Below are 20,336 nucleotides of genomic sequence, written 5' to 3' on the forward strand. Positions count from 1 at the left end.
AGCTTCTTTCTTGGTGGTATGAGGTCCCCAACTGTTTACTTCCCGTTCCTTTTATCTCTTGCAAGATAAAAGGTGAGGCAGGCCACACCCCAGGAAAACTCCCTTTACATTGGATTAAGAATGTGGCCTGGGGTAAGGGTGTTACATTCCACCCTAATCTTATTTAACATAATCTAACCTTACCTCATTAATCACAGGCAGAGATGAGGAATTACAACACATAGGAAAATTATATCAATCACAAAATGGAGGACAACCACACAATACTGGGAATCAAGGCCTAACCAAGTTGTCATATATTTTTGGGGGACACAATTCAATTCATGACAAACCTGTAGGTCATACAGCTAATATGCAGCAGATTCAAGGTTCAAATCCAGATATTCTGCCTCTAGAGTCTATGTTCTTAACCACTATGGAGGGAAGGGATATATAAAGTATCTGGGGAGTTAGGAAGCCAGTGGAAATTTTAGATAGAGTGATCAGGTAAGACTACACTGAGAAAGGAACTTTTGAATAAAAACCTGAAGAAGAGAGGGAGAGGGAACAGTAGGTGCAATAGACTCAAGAATTGAGAGGAGTCCAGTGTAGCTGGAGCAGAATAAATGAGAGAAGAATTAACAGTAGCCAGATCACACAGGGCTTCATCAAACCTGTTGGCACTGAAAGTCGCTTCCAACTCATAGCGACCCCACAGGACAGAGCAGAAGTGCCCCATAGGGTTTCCAAGGCGGCAGTCTTTATAGAAGCAGACTGCCACATCTTTCTCCCTCGGAGCAGCCAGTGGTTTCGAACCACTGACCTTTTGGTTACCAGGGTTCCTTTTTTGTTGTTGTTGCTTGAAGTCTCTTCTTTATCTAATTTAGCCTATGTATTTACCATTTGTCTTCTAGACAAATTAGCTAGAATAAAAGTAATTATTTCCTCATTAGAGTTTTCTCAAAGCTTGGTCTAGTGTCTTGTCAGTTTCTCAATATGATGCCTTATGGAATATACCTTGGTTGTTTAACCTTCAATAGAGTACACATTCACTAAGCAGGAAGAATGTAACATTGAAAAGTTACAAACGACATTAAAATAAAAACAACTTTAATATTGAACAGTGTGAAGAATATTAAGTTTTCTTGTCAAAATCAATTATCTCTATTGAAAACAAAATATACCAACAAGAAAACCTCTTAAGCAAGCAAGCACTCTGTCCATTTTGCTTATAGAAGACCACTTGAAATCACATTCTAAGCAAAAGGAAGTTATTAAAGAACTTGAAGCTACTTCTTTCTGTAGTGTATATTTTACCCAAGAAAATACTGAGAATATTTATTCCTTAGCAGGTATTTCTACTGAAATACCAGTTTGGAGTCACTAGATCTCAACATTCATTTGATGTATCCCAATGTCTTGGGAACCGAGCCTTATTTTATTGCACTTTATAAAATAATGGGGAAAGCATATATGATAGATTGGGCAAAGGGTGACGTACCCATTCCAGGCATGTCAGAACAGTAAAGGAACCCAATCACTGTACAGCCACACTTGATTAGAAGATTGACCTCAAAAACAGGGTTTATGGCCTCCCTAGCTTCCATTACTGACTGTTAAGTAACTTTTCTGCTTTTGACAAATTCCATTTAATCATCTTTATGTTTATTCAGCTAGGCTGAATTATTGTCCAACTTTTTTTTTTTTATAATTACCATAGTAAGTTCTGATCTTTGTAAAGAAAAAAATTTATATATTGAAACGTATTTGTATTTGCAGTTCTAGTCTATTATATTTCATTATTTTTGGAGATAGATGATTTTACCTATAACAACTATTACGGCACATTCTATAATCAAACCCATAAATAATTTATTCCTTTATTTAAAATTTCCTGTCCCAATTACTTAAACGGTAGAAACTTAGTGACCTTGATTGCAAGGTCACTAATTCAATGCTAATTCTACTTATAATAACTTCAGTGAGACATATTTCTATGGAACTGGAACATTTTCATCACTTTATGTGCCTACTTCCTTCTCACCCTTAAGATCAGGAAAAACAGAGAACAGTATAAATCAACCTCTTTCACAGTAAACTGCTGCTCTCTTTGGATATATCATTACTTATATTTAAAACAGTAATTTTTTCTTAATTTTTTTAAAAAAGGAACACTCTATCATGTCACTTAATAGTTCACAGAGTATGAGGTACAATTTTCATTATTACATCAACATCTAAATAAATGTGCTAGGGACTGAGTGAAAAGAAAGATAGCAAGCCTAAAAATTAATAGTATGGAATGATAATATATAAAACTATGGCTAGAAAGGTACAAAAAGTATCCTTGTTGACGGCTAATTTCATAGTCAGGTGGGATCTATTTAAAAGTATGAAAAAGCAGTAAAGAAACAGGCAAAGAAGGCCCAGTATAATATTTTTACAAGTAAGAGTCATTAAAATAACAGAGAATTTTTTAATTTTTTATTTTGCCCTTTGACTTCATACATCTATTTCTGGATACACTGCAGTTCTAAGGAAAGGATTAGCAAATGAGTAAGAAAGAACACAAGCTAAAGAAGAGATAACAGAATTAAAGTAAATCAAATAAGTGGGGGGAGAGCAAAGAAAGGCATCATGATTTAGGGAAAGTGTTTCTTAACACCTGTGAGTTATTGCTAGGGTTTACAGTCTTAGCTGTAGACTACTTAAGTTACGGGCTTTAGCCCCAGTCCTGCCTGTCAGGTTCCTGAGGCAATTTTAATCTCTTTTGAAGCTCTTCTAGGCAGCTGTTCCAGTGAAAGATTACGTGCTTTAAGAAATGAATACACAGTAGAAGCCTGCGATCCATGGTAACTATGGAATTTATCTAGTGGTTGGACTTTCTTATTTGAACCCCTGAACTGTGCCTGCCTAGGTGTCAAATTTGACGAACCTTGTCATTTCAAGGTCCTTTGATATTCAGAAAGTGATGATATATTAATTTTAAAAAAAAAAACTAAACCTGTTGCCGTTGATTCTGACTCATAGCAACCCTACAGGACAGAGCAGAACTGCCCCATATGGTTTCCAAGGAACGCCTGGTGGATTCGAACTGCTGACTTTTGGTTAGCAGCCGTAGCTCTCAACCACTACACCACCAGGGTTTCCAACATGTTATAAAGTACTCCTAAATATCAGTGATTCATATGACCTATCCCAACAGGTCATGCAGTTAACAGCAGGTTTCTGACACAAGTTGTTCTTCTAGGAAATTCTAGTATAAAAGCCAGCATTAGAACTTAGGTCTACTAACTCCAAATATTATACCCATTTTTGTTTTTCCCACAATTTTTAACTTCGAAGTATAAAATTTAATCAATCAGTAATGACTGATCTCCTACATTTTCTTCACTTTGGTCATTAAATAGCATAGGCTAAGCACTGTACTTAGAAAACTCGTGAAAACTTGAAAAAAGAAAAGAACTACTGACGTTTCTTTAAATCGACGTTCCTTACAACAATCTTTCATATCTGTTGTCAAGTACTTTTCCTGAAGGTAATTACCTGTAATTATTCTCTGTGATTGCTATATCATGTTACAGACATTATCATTACTCTAATTACAATACAGTTAGCCAAAGCTGAATTGTTAAATTTCAGTTCAATTCACTGTTTGTTTTGCAGGCTATTTATAGATATGGCAGATGTATACTGCTCAAATATAATACAGGAATTTGATATACTTTTCAGAAGCTGAAATAAATGTACAAAAACATTAAAAGAAGAAATTGAACTATTTAGTAAGGACTGCAGCTGCTAAAGGGATATCAAGGCAGCTCCCTCAGGATTTTAAAGACCTCTTGCCAAAATAACTAGTGAATAGCTTTTTCTATAATATTCCCCAAACCATTAACTCCTGAGAATGAATATATTACAAAGAGGTAACCTGAATTTATTTTGTGTGGGAAAAAAACACGGCAGACTAAAAGAGTTGTCTTTTTAATAACTCCGCTACCATTAATGCTACACCCCAAAAACCTGTTGGTCATTTCAAAGCTGGCAAATTCTCAAATAGTGATTTATTTTTTTTTAGTATTCTAAGATTTTAGTATACTAGATACCATCCTCTCTTTTATTTAATAACGCTTTTAATCTTACTTCAAAAGTAATATATATTCATTATCAAATTAGAATAATGAAGGAAAGTAAAGAGAACATAAAAACATCGCATGATCGCACCACTCAGAAAATCACGGGTAACGCTTAGGTTGTTATTCCTATAGTGCTTCTCTTCCTAAGTATCTTTCTAGATATATCATATTTATATATAACAAGTATTCTAAAATATCACGTTTGATGGCTGCACTGTATATCACATTAGAAGGTATCACTGAAATTTAACCGAATCTCTATTATACGATGTTTAACAACTGTGCCATTCCACGCAAAGGCCCTTAAGTCCCATGTGGCTATGTTAGTTCTCACTCATAACGATCTATATGACAGAATAGAACTGTCCCATACGGTTTCAAATGAGCAGCTGGTGGAGTCGAACTGCTGACTTTTTGGTTAGCAGTTGTGGCTCTTAACCACTGTGCCACTAGGACACCATTAAATTGACTAAGGGAACGGACATTTCCCTGTACCCACTGATTTAAAGTCAATTTAAGAGATAAAGAATAGTATCTTCTGTTTAGAAGCTGTATTGGTTTGATTAGGGTGGGGTGAAGTAGGAGCAAAAAGCGACCAAGGTTTCTGGTCACCAGTCCATGAAGATGCTACAGATACAGTAGGCTTTGTAATCTCTAGTGCAATAGCAGCAATCTGTACTGTTTATCTTCATTAACACCACTTATCAGGGTTAAACATGAAAACACTTCTTTATTGTCCACTTGTGTTTTCGTTTTTTTTTTTTTTATGATTTAACTTTTCTTAGCCCATATTTCTATTGGGGTGATCAGATTTTTCCTATGATCTTGTAAGAGTTTTTTTTTTTTATGAACTTTTATTGAGCTTCAAGTGAACGTTTACAAATCAAGTCAGTCTGTCACATATAACTTTATATACACCTGACTCCGTACTCCCACTTGCTCTCCCCTTAATGAGTCAGCCCTTCCAGTCTCTCCTTTCCTGACAATTTTGCCAGCTTCCAACTCTCTCTATCCTCTCATCCCCCCTCCAGACAGGAGATGTCAACACAGTCTCAAGTGTCCACCTGATACAAATAGCTCACTCTTCATCAGCATCTCTCTCCTACCTACTGTCTGGTCCCTTTCATGTCTGATGAGTTGTCTTGGGGAATGGTTCCTGTCCTGGGCCAACAGAAGGTTTGGGAACCATGACCGCCGAGATTCCTCTAGTCTCAGTCAGACCATTAAGTATGGTCTTTTTGTGAGAATTTGCGGTCTGCATCCCACTGATCTCCTGCTCCCTCAGGGGTTCTCTGTTGTGCTCCCTGTCAGGGCAGTCATCGATTGTGGCTGGGCACCAACTAGTTCTTCCGGTCTCAGGATGATGTAGGTCTCTGGTTCATGTGGCCCTTTCTGTCTCTTGGGCTCCTAGTTGTTGTGTGACCTTGGTGTTCTTCATTTTCCTTTGCTCCAGGTGGGTTGAGACCAATTGATGCATCTTAGATGGCCGCTTGTTAGCATCTAAGACCCAAGACGCCACATTTCAAAGTGGGATGCAGAATGTTTTCATAATAGAATTATTTTGCCAGTTGACTTAGAAGTCCCCTTAAACCATGGTCCCCAAACCCCCGCACTTGTTCCGCTGACCTATGAAGCATTCAGTTTATCCCGGAAACTTCTTTGCTTTTGGTCCAGTCCCGTTGAGCTGAGCTTCCATGTATTGAGTATTGTCCTTCCCTTCACCTAAAGCAGTTCTTAACTACTATTAATCAGTAAAAAACCCTCTCCCACCCTCCCTCCCTCCCCCCCTCGTAACCACAAAAGTATGTGTTCTTCTCAGTTTATACTATTTCTCAAGATCTTATAATAGTGGTCTTATACAATATTTGTCCTTTTGCCTCTGACTAACTTCGCTCAGCATAATGCCTTCCAGGTTCCTCCATGTTATGAAATGTTTCACAGATTCGTCACTGTTCTTTATTGACGTGTAGTATTCCATTGTGTGAATATACCACAATTTATTTAACCGTTCATCCGTTGATGGACACCTTGGTTCCTTCCATCTTTTCGCTATTGTAAACAGAGCTGCAATAAACATGGGTGTACATATATCTGTTTGTGTGAAGGCTCTTATTTCTCTAGGGTATATTCCGAGGAGTGGGATTTCTGGGTTGTATGGTAGTTCTATTTCTAACTGTTTAAGATAACGCCAGATAGATTTCCAAAGTGGTTGTACCATTTTACATTCCCACCAGCAGTGTATAAGAGTTCCAATCTCTCCGCAGCCTCTCCAACATTTATTATTTTGTGTTTCTGGATTAATGCCAGCCTTGTTGGAGTGAGATGGAATCTCATCGTAGTTTTAATTTGCATTTCTGTAATGGCTAATGATCGAGAGCATTTTCTCATGTATCTGTTAGCTGCCTGAATATCTTCTTCAGTGAAGTGCGTGTTCATATCCTTTGCCCACTTCTTGATTGGGTTGTTTGTCTTTTTGTGGTTGAGTTTTGACAGAACCATATAGATTTTAGAGATCAGGCGCTGGTCGGAGATGTCATAGCTGAAAATTCTTTCCTAGTCTGTAGGTGGTCTTTCTACCCTTTTGGTGAAGTCTTTAGATGAGCATAGGTGTTTGATTTTTAGGAGCTCCCAGTTATCTGGTTTCTCTTCGTCATTTTTGGTAATGTTTTGTATTCTGTTTATGCCTTGTATTAGGGCTCCTAACGTTGTCCCTATTTTTTCTTCCATGACCTTTATCGTTTTGGTCTTTATGTTTAGGTCTTTGATCCACTTGGAGTTAGTTTTTGTGCATGGTGTGAGGTATGGGTCCTGTTTCATCTTTTTGCAGATGGATATCCACTTATGCCAGCACCATTTGTTAAAAAGTCTATCTTTTCCCCAATTAACTGACACTGGGCCTTTGTCAAATATCAGCTGCTCATATGTGGATGGATTTATATCTGGGTTCTCAATTCTGTTCCATTGGTCTATGTGTCTGTTGTTGTACCAGTACCAGGCTGTTTTGACTACTGTGGCTGTATAATAGCTTCTGAAATCAGGTAGAGTGAGGCCTCCCACTTTCTCCTTCTTTTTCAGTAATGCTTTGCTTATCTGAGGCTTCCTTCCCTTGCATGTGAAGTTGGTGATTTGTTTCTCCATCACATTAAAAAATATCACTGGAATTTGGATCGGAAGTGCATTGTATGTATAGATGGCTTTTGGTAGAATAGACATTTTTACTATGTTAAGTCTTCCTATCCCTGAGCAAGGTATGTTTTTTCACTTAAGTAGGTCCTTTTTAGTTTCTTGTAGTAGTACTTCGTAGTTTTCTTTGTATAGGTCTTTTACATCTTTGGTAAGATTTATTCCTAAGTATTTTATCTTCTTGGGGGCTACTGTGAATGGTATTGATTTGGTGATTTCCTCTTCGATGTTCTTTTTGTTGATGTAGAGGAATCCAAGTGATTTTTGTATGTTTTTTATCTTATAACCTGAGACTCTGCCAAACTCTTCTATTAGTTTCAGTAGTTTTCTGGAGGATTCCTTAGGGTTTTCTGTGTATAAGATGATGTCATCTGCAAATAGAGATAATTTTACTTCCTCCTTGCCAATCCGGATGCCCTTTATTTCTTTGTCTACCTAATTGCTCTGGCTAGGACTTCTAGCACAATGTTGAATAAGAGCGGTGATAAAGGGCATCCTTGTCTGGTTCCCGTTCTCAAGGGAAATGCTTTCAAGCTCTCTCCATTTAGAGTGATGTTGGCTGTTGGCTTTGTATAGATGCCTTTTATTATGTTGAGGAATTTTCCTTCAATTCCTATTTTGCTGAGAGTTTTTATCATAAATGGTTGTTGGACTTTGTCAAATGCCTTTTCTGCATTAATTGATAAGATTATGTGGTTTTTGTCTTTTGTTTTATTTATGTGGTGGATTACATTAATGGTTTTTCTAATATTAAACCAGCCTTGCATAAAATTGCATACCTGGTATAAATCCCACTTGGTCATGGTGGATTAATTTTTTGATATGTTGTTGAATTCTATTGGCTAGAATTTTGCTGAGGATTTTTGCATCTATGTTGATGAGGGATATAGGTCTGTAATTTTCTTTTTTTGTGATGTCTTTACCTGGTTTTGGTATCAGGGAAATGGTGGCTTCATAGAATGAGTTAGGTAGTATTCCGTCATTTCCTATGCTTTGAAATACCTTTAGTAGTAGTGGTGTTAACTCTTCTCTGAAAGTTTGGTAGAACTCTGCAGTAAAGCCATCCAGGCCAGGGCATTTTTTTTGTTGGAGTTTTTTGATTACCGTTTCAATCTCTTCTTTTGTTATGGGCCTATTTAGTTGTTCTACTTCTGATTGTGTTAGTTTAGGTAGGTAGTGTTTTTCCAGGAATTCATCCATTTCTTCCAGGTTTGCAAATTTGTTAGAGTGCAATTTTTCGTAATAATCTGATATGATTCTTTTTTCAGTTGGGTCTAGTTGTGATGTGGTCCTTCTCGTTTCTTATTCGGGTTGTTTCCTTTCCTGTATTTCTTTAGTCAGTCTGGCCAATGGTTTATCAATTTTGTTAATTTTTTCAAAGAACCAGCTTTTGGCTTTGTTAATTCTTTCAATTGTTTTTCTGTTCTCTAATTCATTTAGTTCAGCTCTAATTTTTATTATTTGTTTTCTTCTGGTGCCTGATGGATTCTTTTGTTGCTCACTTTCTATTTGTTCAAGTTGTAGGGACAGTTCTCTGATTTTGGCTCTTTCTTCTTTTTGTATGTGTGCATTTATCGATATAAATTGGCCTCTGAGCACTGCTTTTGCTGTGTCTCAGAGGTTTTGATAGGAAGTATTTTCATTCTCGTTGCATTCTACGAATTTCCTTATTCCCTCCTTAATGTCTTCTATAATCCAGTCTTTTTTCAGGAGGGTATTGTTCAGTTTCCAAGTATTTGATATCTTTTCCCTAATTTTTCTGTTATTGATTTCCACTTTTATGGCCTTGTGGTCTGAGAAGATGCTTTGTAATATTTCGATGTTTTGGATTCTGCAAAGGTTTGTTTTATGACCTAGTATGTGGTCTATTCTAGAGAATGTTCCATGTGCGCTAGAAAAAAAAGTATACTTTGCAGCAGTTGGGTGGAGAGTTCTGTATAAGTCAATGAGGTCAAGTTGGTTGATTGTTGTAATTAGGTCTTCCGTGTCTCTACTGAGCCTCTTACTGGATGTCCTGTCCTTCTCCGAAAGTGGTGTGTTGAAGTCTCCTACTATAATTGTGGAGGTGTCTATCTCACTTTTCAGTTCTGTTAAAATTTGATTTATGTATCTTGCAGTCCTGTCACTGGGTACATAAATATTTAATATGGTTATATCTCCCTGGTCAATTGTCCCTTTTATGATTATGTAGTGTCCTTCTTTATCTTTTGTGGTGGATTTAAGTTTAAAGTCTATTTTGTCAGAAATTAATATTGCTACTCCTGCTCTTTTTTGCTTATTGTTTGCTTGATATATTTTTTTCCATCCTTTGAGTTTTAGTTTGTTTGTGCCTCTAAGTCTAAGTTGTGTCTCTTGTAGGCAGCATATAGACGGATCGTGTTTCTTTATCCAGTCTGAGACTCTCTGTCTCTTTATTGGTGCATTTAGTCCATTTGCATTCAGCGTAATTATAGATAAGTATGTGTTTAGTGTTGTCATTCTGATGCCTTTTTATGTGTGTTGTTGACAATTTCATTTTTCCACTTACTTTTTTGTGCTGAGACGTTTTTCTTTGTAAATTGTGTGTTCCTCATTTTCATAGTATTTGAGTTTATGTTTGCTGAGTTGTTATGTTTTTCTTGGTTTTTATTTTGAGCTATGGAGTTGTTATACCTCTTTGTGGTTACCTTAATATTCACCCCTATTTTTCTAAGTAAAAACCTAACTTGTATTGTCGTATATCGCCTTGTATCCCTCTCCATATGGCAGTTCTATGCCACCTGTATTTAGTCCCTCTTTTTGATTATTGTGATCTTTTACATATTGACTTCAGTGATTCCCTGTTTTGAGCATTTTTTTTTTTTTTGAATTAATCTTAATTTGTTTTTGTGATTTCCCTATTTGAGTTGATATCAGGATGTTCTGTTCTGTGACCTTGTGTTGTGCTGGTATCTGATATTATTGGTTTTCTGACCAAACAATTTCCTTCAGTATTTCTTGTAGCTCTGGTTTGGTTTTTGCAAATTTTCTAAGCTTGTGTTTATCTGTAAATATCTTAATTTCACCTTCATATTTCAGAGAGAGTTTTGCTGGATATATGATCCTTGGCTGGCAGTTTTTCTCCTTCACTGCTCTGTATATGTCATCCCGTTGCCTTCTTGCCTGCATGGTTTCTGCTGAGTAGTCTGAACTTATTCTTATTGATTCTCCCTTGAAGGAGACCTTTCTTTTCTCCCTGGCTGCTTTTAAAATTTTCTCTTTATCTTTGGTTTTGGCAAGTTTGATGATAATATGTCTTGGTGTTTTTCTTTTTGGATCAATCCTAAATGGGGTTCAATAAGCATCCTGGATAGATATCCCTTCGTCTTTCATGATGTCAGGGAAGTTTTCTGTCAGCAGATCTTCAGCTATTCTCTCTGTGTTTTCTGTCCTCCCTCCCTGTTCTGGGACTCCAATCACACGCAAGTTATCCTTCTTGATAGAGTCCCACATGATTCTTAGGGTTACTTCATTTTTTTAAATTCTTTTATCTGATTTTTTTTTCAGCTATGTTGGTGTTAATTCCCTGGTCCTCCAGATTTCCCACTTTGCACTCTAATTGCTTGAGTCTGCTCCTCTGACTTCCTATTGCGTTGTCTAATTCTGTAATTTTATTGTTAATCTTTTGGATTTCTGAATGCTGTCTCTCTATGGATTCTTGCAACTTATTAATTTTTCCACTACGTTCTTGAATAATCTTTTTGAGTTCTTCAACTGTTTTATCAGTGTGTTCCTTGGCTTTTTCTGCAGATTGCCTTATTTCATTTCTGAGATCATCCTGATGTCTTGAAGCATTCTGTAAATTAGTTTTTTATATTCTGTATCTGATAATTCCAGGATTGTATCTTCATTTGGGAAAGATTTTGATTCTTTTGTTTGGGGGGTTGTAGAAGCAGTCATGGTCTGCTTCTTTATGTGGTTTGATATCGACTGCTGTCTCCGAGCCATCACTAAGCTATTGCAGTGATTTATTCTATATTTGCTCACTGAGTCTTATCTTGTTTTGTTTTCTTTCAATATACGTGGATGGGCTAACTAGATTGTGCTGTCTTGATTGTTGTAGCCCTTGACTTACTTATGAGCTATTACCAGCTGGTTTGGGCTGTTACCAGATATATATGCCTGAGTCCATTCACTATTCTTGAGTAGAATCTGATTTGGGGTCATCAAGTGTGTGATGCACCCTATCACCTATCCACCTTGAGAAGTAGTGGTGATAGTTGTGTGCACCAGATTCTAGTAGCAGCTGGGGTTCACACTCCAGGGGGGCAGGATGCTGACAGGTTTCCTCTAAGTGTCAGTGAGGTAGGTGTGTCTCTATTCCTAAAGCACCTTGGTGGGTGGGCTCTGCAGCTGTACCTTAGGCCCCCAATGCAAGTACCTCTACAGATTGGTAGGTGTCACCCTCCTTAGACCCCTAAGGCAGGAGGCTAGGTGGTCTGGGGGGAGCTTCAGCCCTCAGTTGCCTGTTGTGGGTCAGTGAGGGCTCTGTTGAATACGCAGAGATATCAGACCTGGGAAACTTGTCTTTCCAGTAAATCCGCTAAAGAAAAAAATGCAGTCAGATCCCTATCAGAAATGCCTTTGCATTATAATAGCCACCTTGTTCCCTGTAGGCACGAAAGCCCGAGACTGTGGATCACATATGCTTGGCTGGAGCTGGTTCTGTGTTTTTAGTCCAATTAGGGAAGGATTTTTGGTCCCTGGGTTTTTTGTGGTTGCTTCTCTCAGGCCGGAAGAATGGGTTAGGAAAAGACCAAAAAAAAAAAAAGGGAAAGGAAAAACCGCGGAGCAGTTCTCCCTCTGGCTCAGGAAATTCCAATGTTAATGAAGCCGCCTGGGAAGGGGAGGGGAGGGTTCAGAAAAACAGTAGAGAGTAACACCCTGGGATATAGACAAAGTTACTTATCTTCATTGGGATGACTATTTTATCTGAGTCCTGAGGGGCGTGTCGCCTATGTGTGCTGGCTGGGTAGAGATTGCCCCCGAGGGTCAGGCCCGCAGCAGCCGCGGTCAGTTTCTCCGCTGCCAGTCCAAAGCCCAGTGTCAAGGTTCCCTGGCTGGGACGCTGCACTCCTGGCTCCAAAACCAGTCGCTGCCTCCCGGGGACTTCTCCTCCCGCCAGCCGCGTAGCCGCGCCACCCGCGAGGACTGGCTGGGCCCCCTCCCGGGGTCAGTTCAGGGGGGTAGGGCTGCGCCCCGTGTTTGCACCATCACAGGATGTGGTGCTCAGCTCCCCTGTGCTCAGTCAAAAGCCCCGCGCCAAGGTTCCCCAGCTGGGACGCTGCACTCCCGGCTCCAAAACCAGTCGCTGCCTCCCGGCGACTTCTGCTCCCGCCAGCTGCATCGCCGCGCCGCCCGCGCTGACCAGCTGGGCCCCCTCCTGAGGTCAGTTCAGGGGGGTAGGGCTGCGCCCCTTGTTTGCACTGTCACAGGATGTTCTGTTCAGCTCCCCTGCGCCCAGTCCTAAGCCCGGCGCCAAGGTTACCTGACTGGGACGCTGGCTCCAGGCTCCAAAAACAGTCTCTGCTTCCCCATAGTTGTTCATTCTCCGTATCTGTCACTCAGGTCAACTCTTTAAATCTGTGTTTGTTGGTCAGGGTTCGCAGACTGTCATGCATATGATCGATTCACTTGTTTTTCCGAGTCTTTGTTGCAACAGGGATTCGAGGTAGCATCTACCTAGTCAGCCATCTTTGCCCCCCTCCCCATAAGAGTTCTTGACACAGAGAATATAAAAACATTGCTTTCCAAATATGTTTTAATATATTTCCTTAGTTTGCTGCTTGACTTTTGATTGTGCTGATGGTAGGCTAAGAAATGTATGAGGGTTAACCTTTATAAGAGTAAAAATGGGCATCTTTTTCTTTATGGTTTCTGCTTTATATGACATGCTTAGAAAAGGCTTTCCTGATTGTAACTTTATATATATTCAACCATATTCTAGTACTTATATGGTTTCATTTTTTACATCTGAAAAATTATACTACATATAATATATACTGGCATATGGCATAAGGAAGGAACTACACAATTTTTCCCTAAATGTTCTAGCCTCAAATCTTAATGTAATTCTAAAGGGAAAAATTTATAATAAAATCCACCCAAATTACTGAGCAGACATCCAATCCAGTCATTCTTATCTGAGAAAAGGAAAATGCATTTTATATTTCAGAAATGCTGCTCTCAGGGTTTTGGTTCTTGGAAAAGTATTATTTCCACTCAGTTTAGGCATTAGGCCTTATATTTTCTTCAAAATAAAAGAGAAGAATGAGCTCCATATAAATAATTTCCGGAGAGGAAAAAAACCAAAGCAATCCCATTGCTGTCAAGTTGATTCCTATCATAGCCAAAGACTGAGATCTATTTGCAGATTCAGGAAAGACATAACTGTACTGACCAATTTGCTTTCCTTGCATAAAGGACAGTTTCTTTGCTAGGAGCCCAAGTGACAATTCCACAATAAATATTTTACTATCTTTGGTATTCATATTAGCATACTTATTCAATGGTAGATGTAGTATTTTCAATAAATAAAATGAAATGATACTTTTGCCACTTAACTACTTCATTATGATTTTATTAGTCTCAAAAATAACTGAAAGATGTTATACCAGGGAAAAAGTCACAACTTCTCTTTGTCTTAGCTATGGTACCTATAATTTACTAAAATTTTGTAATTCCGTAATTCCACATTAATATTTATTATTATTTAAAAAAATCAATTCCTTCCAAGATAAATTCTAAAGCTCTAATAAGAAAAAGTACCACCTTTCCATACAGCAGTGAAAATAATTTCTACCACAGTTTCATGTAACAATTGGTACGATTCTTTACTATAGCATTTATTGCATATACTCCAACTACTTTAAGTGCATCTGCTTACATCCTTACTAGGTGTAATAGCCTACAAGCTCTCTGAATGCAGACCAAGTCCTGTATATTCTTTCCTCATCTCTAGTCTCATCCAAGAACCTGACACAGAAAACCTAGTAAATAGTGGACATGCTGATACCTTCTTTTAAAATGAATGTCTGGACATAAGTTATCCAAGAGCAACCAACCGTTTTCTAGTCATTTAACATATCATTTGTTCTTCATATTCCTCCTATAAATACCTATCTCAGGCAATGGTCTTACTTACATGACGATATGACTTATTAATAGGAAATCAATGTATTACATTTCCCAATGCCACACTATAATTTTTCAAAGAACTTACACATATATGAAATAACATCTGGTGTAACAGGTTTTCAATATTTCCGTTTTACTACAGGGAAAACTGAAGCTTCAAGAGATTAGAGACGAGCCAAAGGTAACAGCATCAGTAGATCACAAGATTAGACACAAACTAAGGGTTTCTAAGTGCACATCTAGCGTACTTTTCACTACATCAAGCAATTTCAGACAAATAATCTTTCAACACAGCATCAGCGGTGCTAGAAATACTTACACTGACCCCAGCGCCCTGTTCTTGGGTTCAAATAATTTGGATAAAGACCATTTGGACGATCCATTTTCTTAAGTAGTTTCCGAATGTGCATGACCTAAACAAAATAAAATTAGGAATCCAGTTAATAAAAATAAATGTCAGCAAGGCTAGGTTTTTGTTTTTTCTTCACTGAGAACTTATATCTCTCCCCCTATTTTCTGATGGTGGTAGGGAAAAGAGTTCTATTTTCTTAAATGACTCAGGTTGCAGCCTTACCTGCTTTCACTGCTGTTGATGAAGTTTGGTCTTTACTATTTTTATTGTTATTGTTTATTTAATTAGAAAACTATAAATTCTATGATCTGATTCCATTTTGTTGTCTTTACCTGAAAATTCGAGTTTCTTTTTTTATTGTGCTTAAGATGAAGGTTTAAAGAGCAAATTAGTTTCTCAAACAATTAATACACACATTGTTTTGTGACACTGGTTGCCAACCCGATGACATGTCAACACTTGCCCCTTCTAGACCCTGAGTTCCTCTTTACCAGCTTTTCTGTCTCCTCTTGCCTTCTCATCCTTGTTCCTGGGCTGGTGTGCCCATTTAGTCTCATTTTGTTTTATGGGCTTGTCTAATCTTCAGCTGAAGGGTGAACCTCAGGAGTGACTTTGGTACTGAGTTAAAAGGGTGTCCAGGGCCCATGCTCTCAGAGTTTCTCCGGTCTCTGTCAGACCAGTAAGTCTGGTCTTTTTCTGTGAGTTAGAATTTTGTTCTCCGTTTTTCTCCAGCTCTGTCCAGAACCCCCTATTGTGATTCCTGTCAGAGCAGTAAGTGATGGTAGCTGGGCATCATCTAGTTGTGCTGGACCCAGTTTGGTAGAGTTTGTGGTAGTTGTGGTCCATTAGTCCTTTGGACTAATCTTTCCTTTGTGTCTTTGGTTTTCTTCATTCTCCCTTGCTCAAGACAGGGTGGGACCAGTGGAGCATCATAAATGGCCACTCACAAGCTTTTAAGATCCCAGACGCTACTCACCAAAGTACGATATAAAACATTTTCTTTATCAACTATGTTACTCCACTTGGACTAGATGTCCCCTGAGATCATGGTCCCCAGCCTCCAAGTCAGTAACTCAGTCCCTCAGGGAGTGTCTATGAAGCTTCTATGACCTTGTCTTGGTCAAGGTATGCTGACTTCCCCAGTACTGTGTACTGTCTTACCCTTCAACAAAGTTACCACTTATCTATTGTCTAAGTTAGTGTTTTTCCCTCACCACCCATCCCCTCCTTCGTAACCATCAAAGATTGTTTCTTTCTATGTATAAACCTTTTCATGAATTTTTATAGTAGTGATCTCATACAGTATTTGTCCTTCTGTGATTGACTTCTTTCACTCAGCATAATGCCCTCCAGATTCATCCATGTTGTGAGATGTTTCACAGGTTAATCATTGTTTTTTATTGTCATGTAGCATCCCATTGTACATATGTATCATAGTTTGTTTATCCGCTCACCTGCTGATAGGCACTTACGTTGTTTTCATCTTTTTGCTATTGTGAATAATACCGCAATGAACATGGGTGTGCATATGCATTAATGTGATGGCTCCCATTTCTCTAGGATATAGCCCTAGGAAAGGGATTACTGGATAATATAGTATTTCTATTTCTAGCTTTTGAAGGAAGTGCTGTATTGTTTTCCAAAATGGTTGTACCATTTTGCATTCCCACCAGCAGTGCATAATGTTCCAAGTTCTCTGCAGCCTCTCCAATATTTATTATTTTCTGTTTTTTTTGATTCTTGCCAGTAATGTAGGGGTGAGTTGGTATCTCATTATGGATTTGATGTGCATTTCTCTAATGACTAGTGATCCTCATACGTCTGTTAGCCACTTGAATGTCTTCTTTGCTGAAATGTCTCTTCATGCCATTTCCCATTTTTTAATTGGATTATTTGTCTTTTTCTTGCAGAGGTATTAGATTTTCCTATAGATTTTAGAGATGAGACCTTTGTCAAATCTGTCATAGTTAAAAAATTTTCTCCCAGTCTGTAGGTTCTCTTTTTACTCTTTTGGTGAAGTCTTTTGATGAGCATAAGTGTTTAATTTTTACAAGATCCTAGTTATCTAGCTTATCTTCTAGAGTTTGTGTGTTATTAGTTATGGTTTGTATCCTATTTATGCCATGTATTAGGGCCTCTAGTGTTAACCCTATTTTTTCTTTTATGATCCTGATAGCTTTTGGTTTTATATTTAGGTCTTTGATCCATTTTGCATTACTTTTTGTATATGGTGTGAAGTATGGATCCTGTTTCATTTTTTTTTTACAGATAGACATATACTTTTGCCACCACCGTTTGTTAAAAAGACTGTCTTTTCCTTATTTAATGGAATTTGGGCCTTTGTTGAAGATCAAGTGACCATAAGTGGATGGATTCATATCTGGGTTCTCAATTCTGTTTCACTGGTCAATGTGTCTGTTGTATCAGTACCAGGCTGCTTTGCTTATCATAGCTGTATAGTAGGTTCTGAGGTCAGGTAGTGCAAGTCGTCCTACTTTATTCTTTTTCTTCAGTAGTGCTTTACTTATCGGGGGCTTCTTTCCTTTCCAAATAAAGCTAATGATTAGTTTTTCCATATCGTTAAAGAATGTTGTTGATACTTGGATTGGGATTGCTTGTATTTCTAAGAGTGCTTTGAATAGAACTGACATTTTCACAATGTTGACTCTACCGATCCATGAGCATGGTTTTTCCATTTATGTACATCTTGTTTACTTTTTTGCAGTAGTGTTTTGTAGTTTACTCTGTATTGTTTTTTTTAAGTCACTGGCTAGATTTATTCCTATTTTATTTTTTTAGGGGCTATTATAAATGGTATTGCTTTCCTAATTTCCTTTTCATAGTTCTCTTCATTGGTGTATAGGAATTGAACTGATTTTTGTATGTTTATCTTGCATTCTGCTACTCTGAATCTATTAGCTCCAGTAGTTTTCTTGTGGAGTCTTTTGGGTTCTCTATGTACAGTATTGTATCATTTGCAGATAGGAATACTTTACTTCTCCCTTACCAATTTGGAAGCCCTTTATTTCTTTTTCTTGTCTTATTGCTCTAGCTAGAACTTCCAGCACAATGTTAAATAGGAGTGGTGATAAAGGGCATCATTGTCTTTTTCTTGTTCTCAGCGGGAATGTTTTCAGACTCTCTCTGTTAAAAATGATGTTGGCTGTTTTTTTTATATAGATGCCCTTTAATATGTTGAGGAATTTCTCTTCTACACCTATTTTATTGAGGGTTTTTATCAGGAATGGGTGTTAGACTATCGAATGCCTTTTCTGTATCATTTGAGATGATCATGTTATTCTTTTCTTTTGTCTTATATATGTGGTGGATTACGTTCATTGAGTTTCTAATGTTGAACCATTCTTGCAGACCTGGTATGAATCCCTCTAAGTCGTGGTGTATTATTTTTTGATATGATGCTGAATTCTTTTGGCTGGAATTTTGTTGAGAATTTTTGCATCTATATTCATGAGAAATATGGGTCTGTAATTTTCTTTTTTTGTGGTGTCCTTTGCTTTAGTTTTGGTATCAGGGTTATGCTGACTTCATAGAATGAACTCAGAAGAATCCCTTCCTTTTTTATGTTCTAAAATAGTTTTGGTAGTACTGATGCAAGCTCTTCTCCGAATGTTTGGCAGAATTCTCCAGTGAAGCCATATGGGCCAGGGCTTTATTTGTTGAGAGTTTTTTAAATTAACTTTTCAACCTCTTCTCTTGTTTGGGTCTGTTCAGATTTTCAACCTTAGGTAGGTAGTGTGTTTCGAGAAATTTGTCCATTTCCTCTAGGTTCAGAAATTTCTTGAAGTACAGTTTTTCTTGTTTATTTCTTACCTGAGCTATTGTTCTTTTTGTGTGTGTGTGTGTGTGTGTGTGGTGTAGGTGAAAATTTACAGCTCAATTTCTCATACAAAAATTTATACACATTGTCATGTGACATTTGTTGCAATCCCTATAATGTGACGGCACACTCCTCTTTCCACCACAGGTTTCCTCTGTCCATTTAACCAGTTCCAGTCCCTTCCTGCCTTCTCATTCCATTTCTAGACAGGAGTCACCCATTTGGTTTCATGTATCTGACTGAACTAAAAAGTACACTCTTCACGAGTATTATTTTATGTTTTACATTCCAGTCTAATCCTTGTCTGAAGACTGGGCTTCAGGAATGGTTTTAGTTCTGGATTAATAGAGCGTTCGGGGGCCATGGCTTCGGGGATTCCTCCAGTATCAGTCAGACCATTAAGTCTGGTCTTTTTACAATAATTTGAGTGCTGCTCCACACTTTTCTCCCACTCCATCAGGGACTCTTTATTGTGTTCCCTGTTAGGGTGATCACTGATGGTAGCTGGGCACCATATAGTTCTGGTCTCAGGCTGATGGAGTCTCTGGTTTATGTAGCCCTTTTGTCTCTTAGGCTAATATTTTCCTTGTGTCTTTGGTCTTCTTCATTCTCCTTTGCTCCAAGTGGTTTGGGACCAACTGATGCATCTTAGATGGCCGCTCACAAGTGTTTAAGACCCCAGACACCACTCACCGAAGTGGGATGCAGAACATTTTCTTAATAAACTTTGTTAGCCAATTGACCTAGATGTCCCCTAAAACCATGGTCCCCAGGGCCCAGCTCCAGCTACTTTGTCCCTCAAAATGTTTGGTTGTGTTCAGGAAACTTCTTCGCTTTTTGTTTAGTCCAGTTGTGCTGACTCCCCTGTATTGTGTGTTATCCTTCCCTTCACCTAAGATAATTCTTGTCTACTATCCTAGTTAGTAAATTCTCCTCTCCCTCTCTCCCCATCCTCGTAACCATCAAAAATATGTTTTCTTCTGTGTTTAAACCTTTTCTTGAGTTCCTGTAATAGTGGTCTCATACAATATTTGTCCTTTTGCGACTGACTAAATTCACTCAGCATAATGCCCTCCAGATTCATGCATGTTGTGAGATGTTTCACAGTTTCATCACTGTTGTTTATTGCTGCATAGTATTCCATTCTATGCATGTGTCAACATTTGTTTATCCATTCATGTGCTGATGGGTACCTAGGTTGCTTCCATCTTTCTGCTATTGTGAACAGTGCTGCAATGAACATGGGTATGCATATATCTATTCGTGTGATGGCTCTTATTTCTCTAGGATATATTCCAAAGAGTAGGATTGTCAGATTGTATGGAATTTCTATTTCTAGCTTTTTAAGGAAATGCCAAATCAATTTCCAAAGTAGTTGTACCATTTTACATTCCCACCAACAGTGAATAGGATTTCCAACCTCTCCAACATTTGTTACGCTGTGTTGTTTTATTAGTGCCAGCCTTGTTGGGGTGAGATAATATCTCACTGTAGTTTTGACTGGCATTTCTTTAATGGCTAATTATCGAGAGCATTTCCTCATGTATCTGTTAGCTGTCTGAATGTCTCCTTTGGTGAAGCATCTGTTCACATCATTTGCCCATTTTTTAGTTATTTGTCTTTTTGTTGTTGAGGTTTTGCAGTATCTTGTAGATGTTAGGGAATAGACCCTTACTGGATATGCTGTAGCCAAAAA

At 38.1% G+C, this 20,336-nt stretch overlaps 1 protein-coding gene across 1 annotated transcript in view; it reads right to left on the reverse strand.

The window, feature by feature from the left end:
• MAN1A2 (mannosidase alpha class 1A member 2) overlaps positions 1-20,336 on the reverse strand; it is a 234,726-nt gene that overhangs the window by 62,042 nt on the left and 152,348 nt on the right. Inside the window, exon 8 of the mRNA XM_049879976.1 lies at positions 14,770-14,863. Within this exon, the coding sequence (XP_049735933.1) occupies positions 14,770-14,863 (94 nt within the window). The remainder of the gene's footprint in view (positions 1-14,769; positions 14,864-20,336) is intronic.

Source organism: Elephas maximus, chromosome 3 (genome assembly GCF_024166365.1).
Source record: "Elephas maximus indicus isolate mEleMax1 chromosome 3, mEleMax1 primary haplotype, whole genome shotgun sequence".
NCBI classification, from domain to species: domain Eukaryota; kingdom Metazoa; phylum Chordata; class Mammalia; order Proboscidea; family Elephantidae; genus Elephas; species Elephas maximus.